This window comes from Pezoporus flaviventris, unplaced genomic scaffold (genome assembly GCF_033815535.1).
Source record: "Pezoporus flaviventris isolate CSIRO_AGI_PZ_B2104156 unplaced genomic scaffold, CSIRO_AGI_Pfla_v1 ptg000071l, whole genome shotgun sequence".
Classification (NCBI taxonomy): Eukaryota; Metazoa; Chordata; class Aves; order Psittaciformes; family Psittacidae; genus Pezoporus; species Pezoporus flaviventris.
The window spans coordinates 792,070-813,620 of NW_026892619.1; the positions used below are offsets into that span (position 1 = coordinate 792,070).

General features: G+C 55.3%; 1 protein-coding gene across 3 annotated transcripts in view; it reads right to left on the reverse strand.

The window, feature by feature from the left end:
* Positions 1-21,551, reverse strand: part of PEBP4 (phosphatidylethanolamine binding protein 4) — a 70,337-nt gene that overhangs the window by 42,586 nt on the left and 6,200 nt on the right. For 2 of the 3 annotated variants that reach the window (XM_061472393.1, XM_061472395.1), the window contains exons 2-4: positions 21,093-21,168; positions 20,186-20,316; positions 19,316-19,448 (exon numbers count right to left, since the gene is read on the reverse strand). In XM_061472393.1, coding sequence (XP_061328377.1) covers positions 19,316-19,448; positions 20,186-20,316; positions 21,093-21,168 — 340 coding nt within the window. Of the gene's footprint in view, positions 1-19,315; positions 19,449-20,185; positions 20,317-21,092; positions 21,169-21,481; positions 21,505-21,551 lie in introns of those variants that run through there. The other variant, XM_061472394.1, reaches the window with a different exon arrangement.

Sequence of the window (21,551 nt, forward strand, 5' to 3'; positions counted from 1 at the left end):
AATAAAGGAGGAGGAGGAGGACAACAAGGAGATGTCAGGATGCTTTGAATGGGACGGGACGGGTACCCGGGAGGAAGGGCAGATGGGACAGGGAGATAGATGGATACCCAAGAGGAAGGGCAGGATGGACGGCAATGCAACAGCAGACTGAGCATTGCTGTCTCTGTGTTAAACCAGAGCTCAGCACCATTGAGTTGCCAAAGCACAGATTAACTAATAATTAATACTATGAGAATCCTGTGAGGACACTGAAACCCTGGCAAATGAAATGATGAGTTGTCCTGTTTTCTGGATTTGATTTTCCTCTATAAAGAAGGGTTTCACAGGCAGCTTCAGCAGAACTGCATTATCCCACTGCTCCGATCTCACCTTCCTGCCACGACTCAGGAGGATTCCAAAATCCCACCACCACACCAGCCACAGAGAAAGGGGAAGGAGGTGGGAGGCTTTGAGGACCAGGACAGACCCTGACTGTGGGAATGCCGAGGGACCTGACAATTCCCCTCTTTAGCAAGGTGGCCATTGTCACAGCAGATGCTCCCATGGGCTTTGTAAGGATGAAATGGGGCTCACTGGGTATGAGCAGTGCCTCCTGAGCTCCTCGCCATCCCCTCTCCCATCTCTCCCTTCACCAGGATGCAGACATGGGCCCGGCTGATGTGGGGAACTGCCAGGCTCTGCCCCATGCCCTGCTCTGTGCTCCTCTTAGGAATGATGCTCATCCCTATGCAGAGAGGGAGACACAGGATGATGCTGAGCAGGTCCAACACCCCTCCACGGCCACCAGATCCCACCACTACCTCTGTTTCCCTAACTCTAAACAGCAAATCCCTGGCTTGACACCCTATAGGAACAACAGCAGAATAAGCTCTTATTCCTACGAGCGCCCGGCGCTCCGCAGCATCCCCATTTAGCATTCCTGAAGCCCTTCACCCCTCCTCGCTGCCAGCCACGACCCTGCTCACCGGCCGGCCGCAGGGACCCACGGCCACCCCCGGGGCCATGCAGGGGTGCAGGGGGCCGCAGCGTGGGCCGGTGACACGCTGCTCCCCGGGGACCGCGCCGGTGGGGCCGGTAATTGAATCTCGGAGCTCGGCCTCAGCCGGAGCCGGCGCCGTGATTGAGTTCACTGGAAATGCCATTTCCGCATTGTCCAAACTCCTCAGTGCCCCGAGCTCCTTATCACCCGCTGCTGGTCCCCTCTGCTCCTTCGCTCCGACCTCGCTTCCCCTCCCACAGCAGGGTCAGGCTGCAGCGGCCCCCAGGGTCACCAAAGGAAATTAATCCTGGAGTCCCTTGGGAAGCGGGACAGCGCCTCAAGCGCAGCGATGGGGAGGGATGAAGAGCCCTGCTCCCTCTTTAGGATGAAATCAAAGCGTTTCAGGAGTGGCGGGAGCTGCTCTGCCCGTCGCCAGCACACCCACCGCATCCATCTACACAAGTCACCCCTGGCAGCTTGAATTCGCTTGCTCCCGAGTTCCAAGCATCCAAAAGTGCAGCCAGGGCCTTTCCTTTCCCGGCCCTGATGCACCATCACCACCTGTTGATCTGCACCCAGAAACCGCTTTGGCAGAGCGACCAAGCACTAACCCTGCCTGCGACGCAAACCGCTCTTGCCAGGAACAGGAGGGAAAGGATGCTCAGCTCAGAACTTCCCTCCCTAGTCAAATATTTAATAATAAACTCAGAGGAGAAGCCAACTGTCTCCCTTGGATGTGGCTTGCACTTGGAAGTCAATGGGATTTGTATTCCCATCCAAAGTTTCTCTCTTGTTTTTGATGCTAATGTATGTTTCGTTCGAATCCAGCCATCTTGTCACGTTAAATACAACACAAATCCCATCGATGCGGCCCACCCAGGGGCGAGGAGCACCTCTCTGCAGCACGCACCAGCCACCCTCTCCCAAGGCCCCCATCACTTTGTTAATCGATACCCGTCCAAAGCTTTAAATAACATTTTCAATACCCCAAGTGCGACAAGTCCAGGGTAATGTGTTAATTTCCACGCTGCCTTGTTGCTTTGAAATCCCGGGAAAATGGGAAGCTTAAATGAGTCCTATGAAAAGGAACAGTGCATCATTAACACAGCCAGATCTGTATCACAGACTGCAGCAATTACCATCCAGTGAAACACTGCAAGCTGTGAAGAGCTTTCATTACCAGGGGCTTTACAGGTCATTCACCTCTGGCCAATCTTATGCTAAAACAAGCATTTTCTGCACCACAGATTCCAGCTTCATTTAAATCCGTAATTGCTTTGATTTCGGTACATATGGAGCACGGGGACTTCATGACTAAGAAATCTATTAGTCAATAAGTTTGCTACTTTTATGGACCTTTAGTCATCTTGCCTCAATTTCTTCCCAGGTTGGCTGATGGATGGAGATGCTGATTTCCACTGCAGGTGCGATCGGCCCCAGCTCCCCTTCGCTGCAATTACATCTCCGGGTCACCAAGGGGGAATTCAATCAGGGAGCTGGCCCATGGGATGCTGCTTCTGCCTCAGGAACACAATTCCCTGCTGCCAACAGCCCTCCTCTAACCTATAACAACCAATTGATGGGGTTTCATTATTTCAGGCTGTGCAGAAGGGGTTTGGGGCAGGGATGCTCGGGTGTGAATCAGGCGGGATCCCTCCATCCCTATTTTCCCCATTCCTGTATCCTCCCCAGAGCAAAGGGCACTTTGTGGACAAAACAGACCTGATTTTTATGGCTTCCTTTTGAATTCATGTGTCTTGAAATTGCCGTATTCATTGTGCATCTCTTAGAAACCTCCCCAGCATCGGAGCTGTGATTTACACCTTTGTATAAAGCCCCAGGTGAGTTGTATCAAGGGGTTATCGATCCCTCCACGGGCGCCGGCGGCACCGGGAGACAATAGTCTATTCTCCTCCGTACGGGTTCCCGTATCCAAGTGCCTTCCAGGAGTGCATTAAATGATGCGATTAACATCTGTCACATGCGGTTCAGTCTCTCTTTCCATCTCTCCCGGGGGAAGCAGCCGCACGTGCCGGGGAAGGGTTTGTTTTGGTGCCTTCATCCGCTCCTTTCTGAAGCACGTAGGACACAGAAGGAAAAGCATCTGCATGGGTAAAGTGCCCTTTGTGTGCTGGACGGAGCAGGGCTCGGTGGGGTTGGCATCTTGCAGCCAAACCCCTGTTACCTGGGGTTATAACCCGTCCTGGGGTGAAAGAGGGCCTTGGGGAAGATGCTTGATGGAGAATCCCACAGCAGCAGCGCTAAGCAAAGCCTCAGCTCACGAGGCTCAATTCCCACAGCAGGATCAGCCCAAAAGGCTGAACCCTCCCTTAAATGAAGCACAATTCCCGCACATCCCCATTTGTGGCATGGCAAGAGGGCAGCCCGGCAGCTTTAAGCATCCCACCTATTCCTTGCTGGTCCAAAACCAAGCCTGAATCCCACCATGATGCGGGTGCAAGGGTGCTGCCTCTGTTCCCCATCCCACCAACACCCAGAGCACCCTCCCCTGCCTATCTGCAGCCCTGGGCAGTGACGATGTGATGCCACCGGGCAGCGATGTTCCAGCATTCAGGAATTTGGGAAGGAGAGAGAAAAATCAACACCCTGCCCACCACCACCATGGCGGGGCCAAGCCCCGCTGTGGACTTTTGGGTTGGGGTAGGATGCAGCAGGATGGTTGGGTCCTGTTGCACATCCGGACAGGCAGGAGGATGGGATGCTGCTCCCACAGCCAGGATCCTCTTTTAATTGATTTCTCATGGTTTATTGGCTCCGTGCTTTAATTGCAATACAAATGTTTGCTGATGCAATTATGGTGCATATGTGATAAAGCTGTTAGAGGATGTCACTGGGTCGTATTTCTTCAGTCGCTTGAGGGTGTACGAGGAACTGTGCTTCCTGCACAGATTCCTGGCGATAACACGCAATTCCAAGGTGGGTTTCTTTGTGGCAGAGGGCGTTTTTTGGTTCTATACATTAAAAGCAGAGAAAAATTGCCTTACAGCAGCTCATCTGGGGGTGAAATAATCCACTCAACATTCAGATTATCAGCTAATGCGTATTTGCATTAGAATAGGCTGGAAGAGCTCCCAGGATAGAGCAAGATCCCTCTGGATCAGCCACTGCCCTTGCACAAAGCAGCAAGGGATCCTTGCCCTGAACACAAAACCGCTCGTGGATGAGGCCTCTGATCCCCCCAGGAGGAACATTCCTTGGGAAGGGGACTCTGCTACGGGATTTCATCATAAAATGTCTAAATTTGGGGAGGGAGGGAGCGGAATTGTCCAGAATTGGCCCAGAACTGAGCCATGGAGCCAAATCACAAAGCAATCCCAAGGCCTTGGATGTGCCCCACACAGGGATGCTGTCGCTGAGCCCACGGCACCGATGGAAGATCAGCAACATCCCTTCACTCTGCGTCCATGCAAACCACCAGCAAATTCAGGAGCCCGCATCCCAGGTGAAAACCCATTGCCCTGCATGGAGCTGTAGGAGCTGACACAGCAAAGGCCAAATCCTGCCTAGGGAATAGCCGGGAACGGCACCGGGAGCGCCGGCAGCCCCTGCACCTTCCCCATGGGAGCTGTCAGGATGAAGCTGTGGCCGTGGCAGCTTCCTTGGAGCCTCTTACAAATGGGCTGGTTCCCAAAGGCAGCCAAGGCAAACGAGTGAGGATGTGAGAGGGTTTGGGGTCAGATCTGACTCCTCTTCCCGTGCCCCGCACAGACCTGGGAGCTGGATGAGAAGGGAATGCTGAGGGAGCACGAGGAGCGCACCAAAAGAGCAGCCCTGTCCTTGTCATCATGAATCAGGCACATGTGAGACAAGCAGAAAGCGCTCGGCCCCTCCGGGAAGGGAAGAGGATTCACCCTGTGCTTCCAAGCCCCATGGATTTGGCCTTCCCGGGACGCGCCGTGCACGGAGCAGGTTTGCAGACACATCCTCACTGCTCTCCTCTTCACTTCCCCATTGAAAAAGCCATAGACAGGACTGATTTTTCTGTTTTTAACCCCTTTTCCTTTGCCCAAGCTGGAAAATAACTCCACTTCCAGCAAGGAGACGGACCAGAGACATCACCAACCAGCAGTGGTTGGGCAAGGAAGGGTTTGCACCCCAAAAATGCACACTGCTGGTGCAGGCAGCTGCTTAAAACATCGAGCATGAGGATCCCAGACCAAGCAACGGGGTCTTGGTACCTGTTAAAGTGCCTCTTGGCTTCTGAAACCCCAGCCCCTATAGCAACGCATATAGATATAACCCTATAGCCTGTAGGAAACATCAGTGAGGGGGTACCTGGGAGCCCCTCTCCACCCATCAGCAGCGTTTGGGGGGCTCAGGAGCTTTGGGAAGCACTGAGAGAGCCCTGTTTGAGGGCAGCAATTTCATCCCAAGCCCTTAAAGCCGAAATAAAGCTCGAAACAATCCTGAACCAGCCCCTCGAGCCCAAACAGCAGCAAGATTTGGGAGCCAGTCCAAGCTCTGCAGCTTAGGCCCATCTCCAAATATCTCCCAACAAGTTTATTTATGGAAAATAAAATCAGTCCAAGATGTTCACAGCTCAGGAATATTTAATGCTATTTGGTGAGAAAGTATTTCCAGCAAGGAGGGAAGCACACGGCTCCCTGCATCGCACCAGGGAGGATGCTGGCACCGACCCACACCAGTCACCCTGGGAGCTCGGAACTGGTCCGACTGGATCCAACCCTTCCCTGATTGAATTCATACCCATCCTGCTTAATGAATTGGGGCTGGAGGCACAGTGCTGGGCTGTCTGCTAAGGTGAGCCGTGGGAAGAGGCAAGTGCCAAAGCAGCTCTGATGGGGAGCATCACCCATCGTCTGGCACTCAAAGATGCCCCAGGGACCCAACCGGATCTATCCCATCACACCTGGAATGGGAAGCACAATTTCCCTGGCTGGGAAGAGGAGGAAGCAATGGAAGAGTGAGGGATAACGCAGATGATGCTCAGACACAGAAGTAACCCCCACCCCGTGCTGCACCACGGTCCCTCTGCCTGCTGATACCCCTGGAGCCACAGAGGTTACAGCACGGACACGGAGCTGTCTGCTGGGACAGCCCTGAGTCAAGGGCAGGCCAGACGCAGCGGTGATGGGAGTCACTTTAATAGACACCTGCCACCTGATGGGGAGCGCTAATGCGTCCCCCTGCTCCCCCTGGACACGGATGAGCATCCGAGCATCCTCAGCCCGGCGGGGCGGCCGCATCCCGGCTGTCACCTTGGCAAGGAGAAGGGGGGGGACACAAAACAACCGTGGAGCGGGGGAGAGCGCCGGGGCAAGGCCTGGCTTTTACAAACAGCTCTAATATCCCTGGAAGACGTCTCGGAGTCATGCTCCGGGTTGGAAATGTCTCCCATTATAATTATGAGTCATTGGTGACTCAGTGACATTTCTGAAATGAAAAAGCAAGTGGCTGGCCCAGCCCTTGGCTGCCCTGCTCGGCGGCCACTCAAGAGCCACACAACTGGGGCTGAATGCTCCTTCCCAGGCAAACGGCCCCCCCAAACCCATCACCCCTAACTGTGGCTGTGCATCCGCTCGGGAGCAGGCCCCCGGGATGGAGGGGTTTGCATTCACACCCTGAGCTTTCTTGTTTTCCATGTGGGAAAAGCTGGGATCTGAGCCCAGCTTTGCCACCAGGGCTACTCCAGAGGCAGCGGGAGCAGCCCCAGGGATGTCATGAGCAGGGCAGGATTTCCTGGAACACTGCATTTAGATGCAAACCCATTGCAATTAATAAAAGCAACCTGTTGGGGACCTCCAACAGCCCAGGACCGATGCAGCAGCATGGCCCTTGCCAAGGCTTAGTCCAGACCTGGGCCCATGACGGTGCTGCAAGCATCTCTATGAAAAAGGGGGTCCAGGAGCAGGCACCGGTGCGTGGTCCCCAGGCACAGGCCGTTAGGCACGTTTTCATTAAGGCAGCCCTACCCTCATGGCTCAGTTTCCTTCTGTGAACGGCCAAATCCAGGGCAGGAAACGCTCTGAACCCATCACCCTCAATGGCACAATTATTCCCCCCTCTCTCTCCATGGTCCCTTTATAGCCCGAGGGCTCCGTTATTAAAGCACTAGATTTTAGAGTGCTGCACTCGTGAAAGGCATGGGGCAGGGGTGCTCAGGGGCTGGGATGATTGGAGGCAGGGATGCTCAGAAGCAGGGATGCTTGGAGGCCAGGATGCTGAGGCCAAGATGCTGAGGATGCTCAGAGGTTAGGATGATTGGAAGCCAGGATGCTCAGAGGCCGGGATGCTCAGGTACCAGACACAGTGTTCCACATTCACAAATCCCAGCTGCTCCAAGCAGAAGCCTGGCAAAGCTGCAGCAGGGCAGGGTCCAGCACCAAAACTGAGCCAGTCCACGGGGCTGCAAGCTTTGGGATGCTGCAGGAGCCCAGCACAGCGCAGGAGCCCCTGTGCCACGCACAGCGGGTGAACACCAACTCGGCATCGCGCAGCATGGAACGCGCCGGCAGCGCCAGGACACATCAGAGCAGAAATAGAGCCGGAGCCGGCATCCCCCCGCCACCCCCTTTTTACTATTATGTCTGAGAAGAGACGTCTCTCCTGGGTTTTTTCCCTTCCCTGTACGATGATTTAATCGCTTGGTGATGAGGGCTGCCTGGCTGGGATACAACTGAGCTCTGGGCACCGCCAAAAGAGATGGGGGATATAAAAAGAGGAGGAAGCATCAGCAGCAGCGACGCTGATTGACAGGGAATGAAATGAAGCGGCCAAATTCCATTGGCGTGGCTTGAAATCCCAGGACGATGCGGAGAGCTGATGGCTCCTTTCCTAGGGTTTTGCCAGAGCTAGCGTTTGCCTTTCATCCTCATTTAATTCACTGTTTGGAGGCTGCCACAGGGGTTTTGTGTGTGTGTGTTTGTGGTGGCATCTTAATTGCACGTTTCTACATACCAGTGTGTGTGCAAAGGAGATGGGCACGAGGGAGGAAAAAACATTTGCCCACCACCCCGGCCACAAGCCCTTCCTTGTGGCCTCAGGCCTGTGCTGGGAACAGCCCTTAAGTGCCTGTGCAATTTATACCCTGATAATGAAAATTACCCAGGTAATGGAAAGACTCAAGGCTGAGCTTTGATAAAGGTATTTCCTGGGATAATGGCATCCATTGGAGGGTTGCATGGCTTGGGCAGGGGTGCCATAGGAATCTCCCTCCCTTACCCACCTTCAGGCATTCCTCTCCCAATTACAGGCTCTTTGCTGGGAAAACCAAGTGTGTGAAGGCCACGGTCACTGCAGGGTATGGAGTGACTTCGCACGCGATGCTCTCTAGGAGCATCTCCCTGAGCTCAGCACGCAGGCAGCAAGTGGCACCTGTGGTGACATTCCAGCAAGAGAAGGTTCCCAAAGCACTGTTTTCCAAGCCTCCCTTCCCTTTCCAATAGGGAAAGGTGCCAGGTTGGCAGGGCTCTGGTCTCCCCTCTGCTGGCAGCCGAGCCCGGGCTGGCTCATCCCGTGGATGGTCCAGGAGAGGCTCTAGCATCACTCCAGCAAGCCCAGAGGTGGCCAGGAGCAGGCAGCGACCCCAGCCAAACCCATCTGCTTCCCGGATGCCAAGAGCCCTGCTTCTCCTTGCGGCCGCATTCCCACCCAAATTCCCAGGCTTTCCACTCCAGCTGGAAGAAATCTGGCAAATCCATGGAGGGAGCTCTCCCGGGAGCAGCGGCTCCTGGAGGGATGGGATGAAACCCAGCAGCCACGGAGCTGCAAAGCCCTGAGCAGCACCCAAATCCGGACCCGTGGTGCCTGCCCCTCGCTCCCACCCTGCCTCATCACCCCCAGAGAGCATCTGTACCCATGCCGTGGGGCAGGGATGACAAGAGGATTGGTACAGACAAGCTCTGCTTTTGCAGATGTTGTGCCCCCAGCCCCTGATTCATGCTGGGGGGGGGCAGCACTTTGGGGGCTGCAGCATCGCAGTGGGGCTCAGCACCGCTGCTGCCTCCCACTCTCCCAATATTTGTTTAATGAGGGAATTCCTGTCACACCTACATGGGCTCCGTGCGGGAAGGGAAGCACGGCAGCCTGAGCATTCTTAAACGTGGGAAAACCTCCGGAGACAGCTACAAGCCCATCAGTGCACCCACCCCAGGCCTGGTGCAAGGATATGAGGCGGAAGCGTGCTGCTGTTGTCCCGAGCGTGCCCTGTGTCCCCTGATGCCACCCTGGTATCCATCACCCCCGCGGCCACCCCTGCTTTGAGCCCCGAGCCACAGCACGCGACGCAGCCGCTTTGATCCCCTGCTTAATCCTCCCCTCCCATGAGTGCTGATCAGGCTGCGAACCGCCTCGTGGAGATGCCGAGATCAAATGATCGCTTAAGAGACAGGCAGGGGAACATGAAAGGGAGAAGTTCTGTGTACGGATCTCAGCCCCGGCAAGGAGCACGGGAAGCAGCGGAGCCGCGAGCAGAGAGCTCCCTCTGCCCCCAGGAAACCCTCCATGGCCACAAGCGCATCCATTGCCCCGGGACCTGCCAGCCATGGACCTCCCTGCAAGCTCATTGCGCCCCAGGGGGAGAAGGGAGCCCGGGCACAAGCTGCTGCACAGGGAAGGGTTTGCTCCCGGGGGATGAGCTGCTGCTCATGCAGTGCCAACCGAGGGTGAAAGGGCCACAAAAAGCCCTTGAACTGGCTGGGGCCTTGTGGTACCCCCACTATGCATCACTCCCCACAGCAAGGGAGCCCCCCTGGATGCAAACTAATCCTGTATAGCATAGAATATCTGATTGATTATTTGCTGACAGGCAGCCCAAGGGAAACAGCAGCACTTCAACCATCACACAACAGGGAAAAGGGGGAAAAGGAAGGAGTTGGGATTGCCAGTACTGAAACCATCACTTGGGATGAGAAATCAACACGTCAGGCCAGAAAGAGGGACTGGGGGGAAGGAGAGCTCCGGTACCCCACATACAGGGAGAAAGCAGAAAATTATTTCAATTACAATGAAAATGTATTTGATGAGAAAAACGTGGATTCTGCTTTGATGCTCGATGCCAAGAAAAGCAATATCCAGGACTATAACACCCCATCTCCGCGCGAGGCGAATGAGTTATTAAAGCAGAAGATGAATGGCTCGCAGCGCAGCTAACTGCGCCGGTTAAGAGAAAAATAGTTATAAACTTACTCCTTGCCCCAAAACGCATTCCTCCCCCTCATCCCCGGGCCCGTCTCCCCCCTCCGGAGCAGCTCAATGCTGTGCCTCGTTTCTGCGGCTTAGAAAGATTCAGGAGGGGGGGGGGGTTTGATAGGAGCAGAAAAGGTGAATTTAGAGGGTGGTTTTTTAACTCCTCTCCTTCCTCCACCTTGGAATCAAACACAGATACAGGAGGAACAAAAATAACCCACTCGTTCCATTGTGGGGAAGTAGTGGGGATGGAAATGAAGGCGCATTCTTATGTATAGCAGTGCACCCGGCAGCCCCGTGGCACGGGGACTCTGTTCTGCATGAATAAATATGGGTAAAGACGTAAAGAACACCAATCTGATAAGGGAAAGTGTGGTTCTCAGGGGCTGGGAGCAAAGCAAGGCACCAGCTTTAATTCTTCTTCTTCCATATGTATAGAAAGCAGCATTGAGATGATAATGCAGGGGGATGCGGAGCCTTCTTGGAGTGATGGATATAACCCCCTGCCTCAGATACTAAGGCTGATGGTGCAAACCCACTGGCGACAGTGGCAAAGAGAGGCTTTGATCACCCCCCCGGGAGCCGCAGGGTCAGGCCACCCGCTCCACGAAGGATGGAGGCACTGCACATCCCCTCCTCAAGTCCAGCACTGAGTCTTATCTGCCAGCAAAGTCCCTTTCCCCCCAAGACCCCATGGAAAGGAGATGCTGGAAGTTGCCTGATGCCGAGGCTGTGGGTGCGAGTGCCGACCTCTGGAGCATCCCCATCCCCTGCAGAGAGGCAGCGGCACGCACCGCGCCGCCTCCTCTCCCCGCAGCCCATCACAGCAGATGGATTTTCCCAGCACCGCGGACTTTGCCCACTCTTTTACCTCCGGATATCCAAGATATCCCCCAAAAAGGCTCTTCCAGCCCCCCCCAGCACCGAGGGGCTGCCTGATTCCCCGTTACACAACCCTGCTCGGGAGATCCTACGTGGGCAGACGTGGGTTTTCCTCTGAATTGACAACAGCTCTCGCTGCAGCTCAGCAGAACATGAGCAGCTTACATAAACAGCGAGCAGAGTTACCCTGCGTGGGGGCTGCACGCAGCCACCCGGGCTTGGGGAGGGGGGGGACAGAGAGATTATCCTTTTTCCCTATAAAACAACCCAAACCCTTGTGGTGGTGGCGATGGGGGGGGGGGGATGTGATGAGAAAAAAGGCAGCGAGAGAGAAATGACTCAAGTGTTTTGTAACTTGTCACATTCGAAGCTGCAATTTGGAGGCAGGAAGGAGGGATCCAAAATAGTCGCCCCAGCCCCGGCTTGTATAACAGAGATTCCTCATCTCCTCCCCTCCGCCGGGAAAAGGGGGGACATTTCTGCCGCAGATTGGCAGCTGGGAAGAGGCAGGAGAGCTCGGGGTTGTTACCGCGCAGGAAGGAGCCCCCAAATTAGGAAGAATTACTCATCCATGGAAAAGGCTCCTGTGCTGGCGGGGAGGCACCGGGGAAGAGGCTGCAGGGGAGGGAAGGCTCCCGGGAATGACTCCTATGGATGCTCTGAGCCCGGCGGTGACGCTGAGCGCCTTGGGATGCCGCCCTGAGCAGGAGGTGATGCTCGGGAAGCACAGGCGGAGTGGGAGAGCAGGACAGAGCGGCTTTCCCTGCCGGAAAGGGACCCAGTGAGGGCTGCACCTTGATGGGAAGGGCAGCAATAACCTCTGCTGCCAAAACTGAGCTCAGAACTGGCTCAAGCCCTCCTAGAGAAGGGACAGGAGATGCTCGGATGTTCCCCTGGGAGGGCTCCAGCAGGGTCAGCGGGTGCTTTATGGGTAAATCCCCATACAACGCTTCCCTCCTGGCTCTCCTTGCCCTCCCGCACCAAAGCCAGCAGTGCCCACCACTTCCCGGGTTTTAAATCCACATCCTCAGCAGCTCATCACATCCCAGTGGGAACCACAAGAGCCCGGCTGCACTCAGGCCCCTCTGCAGAGAGCAAGGGGTGATGGAGCAGAGACCCCCTAATGCACCCAACCTACTGCCAGGTCCCATCCTGGAGCCTTTCGAGTCCCAACAAGGTCTGAGGCTGGAGCTGTGGATCAGGAATATGATGGAATTGCAGCATCCTTGTCCAAGTGGGTTCACAAAGTGCAGCAACAGCAGGGAGGCAAGAGGGATGTTTTCCCTTCTGGGTACCAACCCACTATGGAACCAGCATCAGAAGCACACAGAGAAGCCAGGGAGGATGCAGGGGAAGCTGTGCCCAGCTCACCCCAAATTCAAACCTGCTTTCAGACCCCACAGATCCATTTTCAATGCACAAGTGCCAGGAGCACCCAGGGGAGCTGCCTCCTGCTATAAACCCTCCTGCACACCCAAACCATAGCTAATGCCTTTTGAAAGGGCCAAGGCAGGTCCTGGGGACGGCAGGAGATGCAGTAAGTGTGACACCTCCCCTCGGGGCTCATTGATCTGCCATCGACCACAGTGTGGAACCTGACTTTGAAAGCCCAGATGGGCTTTGGCATGTGGGTTTGTGGGGGCAGCACTTCCTAAGGGTCTCCTCAACAATGAAATGGGAAGCTCAAATGAGGGAAGAGAGGAGCTTTAGAGCCTTTTCTCTAGTGTCACCCCAGCTAAAGCTCTTAAGTGCCCAACGCCCACAATGGCACATGGAGCGTCCCAAAATTAGGGTGCAGAAAAACAGATTTAGGTTCTTTTTCAACAGCTTCCTCTTTCTGCAATGCAGTTTGCTTTGCAATTAAAAGGATTCCTTAAAATCCCTATTTCTTCATGATAGAGCCACCTGAATCACTACCACTGATTGCCAGGCTCAAACCAAAGGGGTTCTAAAGGTGCCCTGTGATGGCAGGGACTTGCTCATCTGATAAACCAGCATCACCAACACAAGAAGCCAAATTCCTCTTCTTGGCCAGTGCACAACCACACGCTCCCAGGCCATTCCCACCGGGATCCCACGGCACATCCCAACTCCACACAGCCACGAGCGGCGGCTCCGATGTGAGCACAGAAAGCGGGTGATTCAATACCAAGTCTACATCTGCAGCAGCAACACAATTATCTCGTGGAGTTCAACGATGATGGATAGAAGTTTTAATTACCAAACCTTTTCATCCTCCCCCACGCACAAGAAGTATATTTCCCTGGCATGTTTATTTAATAATAAAATATGATAAAATTACATGTTAGTGGGATAAAGCGTGCCGTGTGTGTAAAGCACAAGACGAGCTGAAGCCTGGTTTGTCACCAAAGCTGAAAACATTAGCTCCTTTGATCTCTTCTGGCTCCAAAGCAGCTCTACAAGCAGCGAGCCGCGCATCCCCTGCTGCAGCCAGCCCGTGGCAGGGGGCAGGCAGGATGAAGCCCTGCTCCTGCCGCCCCACGTGCCAGCGCGCTCCCCGCTCACGCAGGGCAGCAGATTGACAGCCTCCGCTCCTGCACACGTCCCCGGCTCTTGATTTACCCAAAGAGAAGAGCAAGCACAAGCCAGCTGCCTTAATTGCCACGGACAGGGCTAAAGGGTGGCCCTGTCACCTATCAGTATCATTTAGGGCTTGGGAAGTGCCCAATTCCCATGGGGAGCGCCCGTTAGAGCTCTGTGCTCATATCAGTCTTAATTTCATTTGGTCCTTAACACCACTGTCTGGTTCACGTATCCGTGCTGTACAGTAACGCTATCTGATGCGTCCCGTCCCCTGGCACCCCGGGATGGGGATGCTGCCGCAGCACTCCGAGTGTTCTCTGCTTCCAAACCCAGCTATTAACGGAACAGCACCAGCCACAGCCTGTTGGAGACCTGGCAGATGCAGGTTACTTCACTTCCCAACATGTGGAGAGCGCAGTTCCCCCCCACCTCCTCCTCGCATCGCAGCCTACAAGTAATTCTCCAGCAGGAAATATCCCCCCCTTGGAAATTCACAGCCAACCTGCTAATGAGCCTTTGTGAAACTTGTGCCTTCTTACCTCTAATTTTACAGCCTGTTAGGATTTGAGCTCTGTGGACAGCCTCACATTTGGTTTGGAATTATAGGCTGAGTGGCTGTTCTCTCCTATTATTGTGCTGTCAATCTTGTATTAGCACATTATAATATGGTACACTGAATGCATCTGTTCTGTATATCACAAGTCCTAATTGTCATTTGTTGAATCACTTTGTCTTATATGATTGTTAAGCAATTATTTCATCCAAAGCAGCTTAAACTTTGATTACTGTATAGTGTGTACAGGGATCAAAGTAAAACCATCAGCTGCTTCAAACAGCTCCCTGCTGAAACAGGCACAAGTGTCTGTCCCACACCCGGGTGGATGCCAATACATAAGCAGTAAGGAGAGCAGGCTTGATGACCTGGAGGTTCTTGGCAGCTCCCAAGCCCATCCTTCTGCCTGAAGGGGAGCCTCGTTTGTCCAGGGTGGTTAAATGTCCAGCAAACATGTAGGTAATGAAGCAGATGTGAAGCGACAGATCTGCCAGGGCTGCTCAAGGAAAGGGGCTCTCATGGTGCGCGGCACCAGCTGTCCCTCCTGGAGTAACACCCCACACTTCCCAGCCCCAAGGATGCTCTCCCGCACCCCAAAAGGCATGGAAAGCAAAGCAGCGCTTGGCTCTGAGGTACACAAGGGGGATCCCATCCCAATCCAGCTCAGACCCGCACCAGAGCAGAGGCACTCTCGTCCTGCCTGGGAGCGGGTCAGCAGAGGACAGGGCTGAGCCTGCAGCGCACACACTGCTTTGCTTCACCACCCCACAACTTAAGCCCTCAAAGAGGCATTTTTGGTAGCTCAGAGGCCTCACACCAGCCCCTCTGCTCAAGGCCAGGCTGAGCCCAGGCGCCAGGGAGCCGCTGAAGTCCGGGCTGCTGCTATGGAACAGAGACATGGGAACCCAAACCAGCATCAGCTCCAGCAGGGCAACAGGGAGGGGTTCATCACCAGGGGCTTGGGCTAATCCCCATAATATCTGGCTGACAGCATGGGGAAGGAATGCTGGACCATTGTTTCTAAGTAGCCCAGACAGGGCTGAGAGGAAAACAAGCTGGTGGCTCCTCAACCCCAGACGGATCCAGGAGCCAACAAGGATACACAGACTGTCAGGAATCTCCTGCTTGAAGCCATCCCTAATGAGAGCAGACTTTAACCTGAGCGCTGCTCCAAAGCCCCTCTTGCAGCCGGCTGCAAAGCACTGCCTGACACAAGTAGAGCACATCCCAATTAGGAGATGAAGCAGACCTTCTCCTCCCTTTGTGTGAGGCTAATGGGCTCCCTCATCCAAGTCATTTCCCGAATAATGGGCCCCAGATCCTAGAGCACAAACCCTTATAAATCAGGACTGTCCCCAACGCAGCCACCAAGCGTTCACAGAGGAGCAAAGGCTGGGACATGAGCAGCAATGGAATTTGCTGTGGACTCCTGGAGAGGCAGGGCTGGGATCCCCAGTGCCATAGCAGGGCATTGCCATGGCCCTCCAGGCCCAGAGCAGCACCCCCGGGGTGCTGGTTACAGGTTTAGGCGCAAAGAGGACATAGAGCTGCTGCTGTGATAAGCCTGATACAACCCATGAGGGCATCATCCCACAGTTTGCAGGGCTGGGGGCTTTTCCAGCCCATTCTGCTATGGGCAGGTTTAGGACACTAAGAAAACACGCACAATTCTTCACAGAGCAGACAGGAGGGTCCGTACAGCTGCAGGAAGCAGCTCGAGCTCACAGATGCTCCAATGTCAGCCTGGTTGGCACAGGAGAGGGGTCTCACAAATACCATTTAGGTTCCAGTTTGGGGTTGTAGCCTTGCGAAAAGCACTGGATTCCCAAGACACCTGCCCCCGGTCCAGAGGACGAGCCCTGTCCCTCCCTCCCAGCCCCGAGGAGCCTCTGAGGAAGTTGTCAAACCCCGTGATAAAGGCAGGGCTGGAGGAGCAGGTAAAAGGTAGCGCCCTGACCACGCTCGAGCGCGTGGCGGCAGGTAAATTGCTTTTTAACAAGCAGACAACTCCTCTCCATCGCATCTCCCGTATGTTTCTATAAAGGGCAGAAATGTGTTTTTAAAGGGCCAGCAAATAAAGTTCCCATCGATTTGATCCCCGGTGTAATCCGTTTTGCTGTCTGCCACCAACCACGGTAATAAAACAGCATCATGTAACGCGCCGTTCCGGGTAATGTGACTATACATCATGGCAGGGGCCGTGATCTATCATTTTCCACTGGGATTGCTTAGCTGCAGGATTTATAAACTCGCCCCAAATTGATGCAATGTCCAATTTTCTTTTCCAATTTATTTTTGGTTGAGCAAAGCAATATCAAGGCAGGACCAGGAGGACGCCGGTCCCCCACTGATGTGGGCCTCTGTTCCCACTTCCTCCTTGGCCTGGGAAAGGGCTTGGGGTGGTCAGGAAGATGCCAACGTGCTTTAATGGCTGCGTTTGGTGTTTTGCCCCCGTCGCATCATTGTGGTGCTACCCAGAGGTTGCATGGGACGCCCTCGGTGTTACCCGATGCTCAGAGGGGTCTTTAGCAAGGACCGAGCATCCTCAGCATCACCAAGCTGCATCGCACATCCCCACCAGCAGGACAGACCAAGCGGCCGCTCTGCTCCAGCTCAAGGCTGAGGCAAAGGCACTTCCCCACGCCCAGGGAAGGTTTGTGCCTCTGAACCTAAAGGATTTCCAGGGTACCTGAGCCATCTTATCCCTCTGCCTGAGGATGCTGAGCAACCAGATGTAACCGCAGCTTCCATCACACCAAATAAGGGGTCTTTAGGGGAGGCAAAGTGATGTTCAATCAAGCTGGGTGCAATGGCCAAGTGTCTGAACAGGGCAACCATGATATTCAATATTAATGTATTAAACCCCCTATGAATGCACAGGAGATGAGGCATTGGTTTCCCCAGCAGTGGTAGGTGCCTCTCAAAGCTCAGCTTCACAAGCTACCACCCCACTTGGCCACCCTTCACCCACAAGCCCATTGACGTTGCCTTCACCAAGGAGCATCAAGGCTGCGAGCAGAGACCTTGGGTACGAGCAGGGTGAAGCGTGGCCCCCAGGAGCACGGAATGAGGATGGGGAATGTCCCATTCCCCCCGCTCGGAGGAGGATTTCCGGAGCTAACACACAAACACTCCGCATTTGGCTGGGGTTGGTGGTTGTTTTTCCGCAGGAGACGCGGTGTTCCACGGGAAGCAGACACTTCCCACACGAGTTTGCATCCTCAAACCCCAGCTCCTCTGCCGCCGATTCCGATGGGAAAAGCATCGCCAGCCTTTTGCCCAGCCCATTTCTCACCCCTCCATCCATGGGATCACCGAGCCTCGGCAGGGCGATAGCACCCCGCTGTGCTGGGAAGCATCACTTAGGGATGGAGATAACTTTAGCACAGGTTTCCCATTCTCACTTGGGAATTACGGAAAGACAAATCCAGTTTCCTGACCTTAGAAATCCCATCATAAACCAGAAAAAGCAACCCCATCGCCTGTGCACGCCTCAGCCCTGGCACAGGATGTGGCAGCTCTCCTTCCCACTCACTTCAGGGGGATTTTTAGCAGGGAAAAAGATGATCCCAAAGCATCCTGACAGGTTTGGGAGAGAATCCATCCATTCCCATAGAGAAAAACCTGAGGAATTCAGAACCAGTTCTCTGCAACCAATTCAAAGCTATCCAGTCCTCCCAAGGACCTGCCCATCCCAGTGCCACAGCGGTCATCCCATCCCAAGCATGGTGCACACAGACAGCTCCAAAGCCAAAGCTCACCTGCTTTGTTTTCAGGTTCACAGATCCAAAGCCTTTATCCCCCCCAACACGTCCCAGGGTCTGGGCCTGCTTAGCCCCAAAGTCCTCTCCCCACAGCATCATTTGCTGGGCAGAGCAACATCCATCAGCATCACCACAGCCCAGGCCCTGCCCTTCTCCCTGCTTTCCAGGACAACAACAAGCAGCAAGTGCCTGCATCCCCGGGAAGCCTCCAACTCCTGGAAAGCCACACACAAGTGAGGGATGAATCCATGAACAGCATCCAGTGCGGGTGGGTTAACCCTTTGGAGGAATCGGACATCTTTAAGGCAAGAGTTTTACTTCAACCCATGTGATCAACAGGGGGAAGAGACTTCCCAGACGGCAACGAAGCAGCCAGGAAAACTGATTCTTGCCACTTTAAGGTACCAACAGAGCCTCCCCCTTAGCGGGGTTGGAGTCAGCGCTGGGGAAGCCGCAATGGGCTGCTGGCAAGGATCGCGGCAGGGTTTGGGGACAAGGCTGATGCCACCACATCCTCTGATGGGCACAGCGGGATGCTGCGATCCCAACCCCTAGCACAGACCTGCACGGAACCGCATCCATCCTCCTCCTCCTCCTCCTCCCCTGCCCAGGACAGCCCCGGTCCACCGGGAGCGCCCAGCGCTGGAGCTCGGGAAGTTCAATGCTGCCACCCGGTGGCGGCGAGCGGCAACAGCAGCTTCGGGGGCCGGAGGGGGGGGGGGTCAGGATCAAGCTCGGGTTTGCTTTAAGAAGTTCAGGGGAAGTTTAAAACGCGACGGAAACGGCACCAAATGAGACGAAAACGTTCTCATGGAACGGGGGGGGTTGGGAGGGACCTCAGAGCTCCTCCAGCTCCAACCCCTGCCAGGGGCAGGGACCCCTTCCACTGGAGCATCTTGCTCCAAGCCCCTGTGTCCAACCTGGCCTTGAGCACTGCCAGGGATGGGGCAGCCACAGCTTCTCTGGGCACCCTGTGCCAGCGCCTCAGCACCCTCACAGGGAAGAGCTTCTGCCTCAGAGCTCATCTCAGTCTCCCCTCGGGCAGGTTAAAGCCATTCCCCTTGGCCTGTCCCTACATGGCCCCTACCAGCGGGAGCGTGTGGAGTTTCAGTTTACCCGCAGCTCAACCTCAAACCAAACCCCTGAAGCACAGGAAAGCAGCTTAGAAAGTCACCCAATAACCAGCTCCTGCGGCTGATGGCACTTTGCCCACGGGACAAGGCTACCAAGCAACGCACGGCACTGCGCAAACACCTCCCAGGCCATCCCCAGCACCCGAAGCAAAGGCACTGAGCTTCCCTGCCTGCCCAGAGCTCAAAGTCCAAGCGCACACATGCGTAAGCAATGCTTTCCCAATGGATTCCTCCCCTGTGACCCGGATACACCTCGAGTTAACAGCAAAGCTCAGAGCAGCGCAGGACTCACCTTGTCAGCCTGCGGGTACCGGACACGGGGGCTGCCCCATTCCCTGCTGATACGCTCCCGGTACTGGTGGCACTTGGGGATGTACGAGCAGCTCACGTCGCCCAGCTCCGGGTAAATGACTTCCAAATCCCCTCTGGAGAGACAAAGGAGAGGACGCAGGATGGATGAGGAGACACCGTGCAGTGGATGGGAATCAGCGCCACTTCCCAGCCAGGCTTGAGCTCTGGTTCCAATGCTGGGCAGGGGATGCAGGATCCAGCTTGCTGCCACCAAGCGTGGCACCTTGTGCACCAGGATAAGCACCCTCCTGCGCACACCCGAGAGGGGCCACGTTCTCCACAGGCTTTAAAAGAATCATGGCCTATGGGGTGAATTTAAGGCTTGAAGATGGGGAGGAGGAGAACAAAGCCACCCTCACCCCCTTGGCTGCAGACAAGCAGCTTGAACCGAGTCTCCTCGTGACGTGGGAGCTTGGATGAGCCTGCTCTGCTCTGGGTACTGACAGTGCAGCAGCAGGGCAGGTGCCTCCAGCTCCAACCTGAAGCACTTTCCTCTCCACATCATCTAACGGAGGAAGGGGCCACCAGGACAAGCTGTTGGGTACCACAGCTTGTGTGCAGCGAGCCTCAAGGCCACCAACACGACATCAGCATCCCCGTGGCACAACCTGAGGTGTGCAGGATGAACCGCTCCAGAACTTCCCTTCCCCAAGGAGCAGCCTCCTCCCTCTGGAACTCCCCATGGAAAACCCAAGGAAGAAAGCAATGGGTACTTATAGCCCTGGCAAAGGGGATGGTGGAATTAACTGTCCCAGAAGGCGATGGGACGCGTGGGGCAGTGCATGGCTGGAGGCAATGGGGAGCCCCTCACCTGCAGAACAAGCTGTCCCCTCCGCTGAGCATCTGGAAGAAGCAGGTCCTGGAAGGTTCATCAGGCCATGGGGCTGCAGCACCAGTCAGGAGAGCAGCCAGAAACAGAGCACCCAGCGGCCTCATCCTGCCCTGTGGGGACCAAGGGACAGCGAGGGTCAGGGCTGTGACCCAGTGCTCCCCCCCAGCAGCCACAGCATCCCCATCACCATGATGCAGCTCAGCCCCATCAGAAGCCAGCTCCAGGCCGAGCACACCCATCCTTACACATCATTCCCACCTCACCCCAGTTCCACATCAGTCACCCCAACAACGTCACAGATAAACCGTGCTCCCTGCTGCTGCTCCATGCAGGAAACATGGGACCACCGGCAGGCTTGCAGCAAGACCCTCCCCATCTCAGAAGAGCCACTTCTGCCTGCCTACAAGGATGGCACCAGGGATGCGCAGACAGGACAGCAGCAGAGCAGCTACAGCCACCACTGCCACCACTGCGACGCTGCACTCCAAGCCCAAGCAACACCAAGAGGGAACAGAGCCCCTGCTCCCTGCTGCTCTTCCTAGGACTCAGAGGAGATGGGAAAGATGAAAACTTGGCATCAGGGTTGGCCATGGTCTAACCAAGGCCACTTCCAATGGATGCACAACCAGGCACTGACCAGCATCCCTGACCCCCAGCACAGCATCTGCATGGGGACAGCACCAGGGTCCAATTGAACCCAGCCACAGCCTCTCCTGCACCAGGGCAACGATGACAAAGCACAAACCAAGCCTCGAGGATGAGGGGAGCTGGGACACGGGGTGCAGACACCCCCCTCCCTGCCCAGCTCGGCGCCAGCCCTCACCTCCCCTTGCAGCATCCTGAGGGCCCCAGGAGCCCGGAGCAGCAGCCAAGGCCCTTGACTTACCAGCCAGGTCCTGGGGATGGGAGAGCAGCTCTGAGGCAGAGCCTGGAGTTCTGAGGTTGCCGTGGAGATGGTTTCCCTGGAAGGAGGGGGAAGAATGGACTGGAAATGAAAACACAGCCTGGGGAAGGGGCAGCTCGTCCCTAAAGGAGCACGGAAACAGGCGACGGTGCCTTCATCCCGCAGGGATTGGTCCCCGACCCATCCACCAGATTCAGGTCCCCACCTGGCCCACATCCCCCTCTGCACCAGCAGCTTCCCAGCTCATTATACAGGATGCTGCCCAAGTATTTAGTAGCACTGGCCTGTCCTCCCCATTGCCTCATCGGTTCTGGGTGAGGCATAGGCAGAGAAGCCCACTGCCAGTTGGGAATGGGTATTACAGCACTTACTGTATCATTATATAATGAAGTGCCAGCACGCAGAGCGAGCACGAGCGAGTGCCAGCACCACTGTCATTAC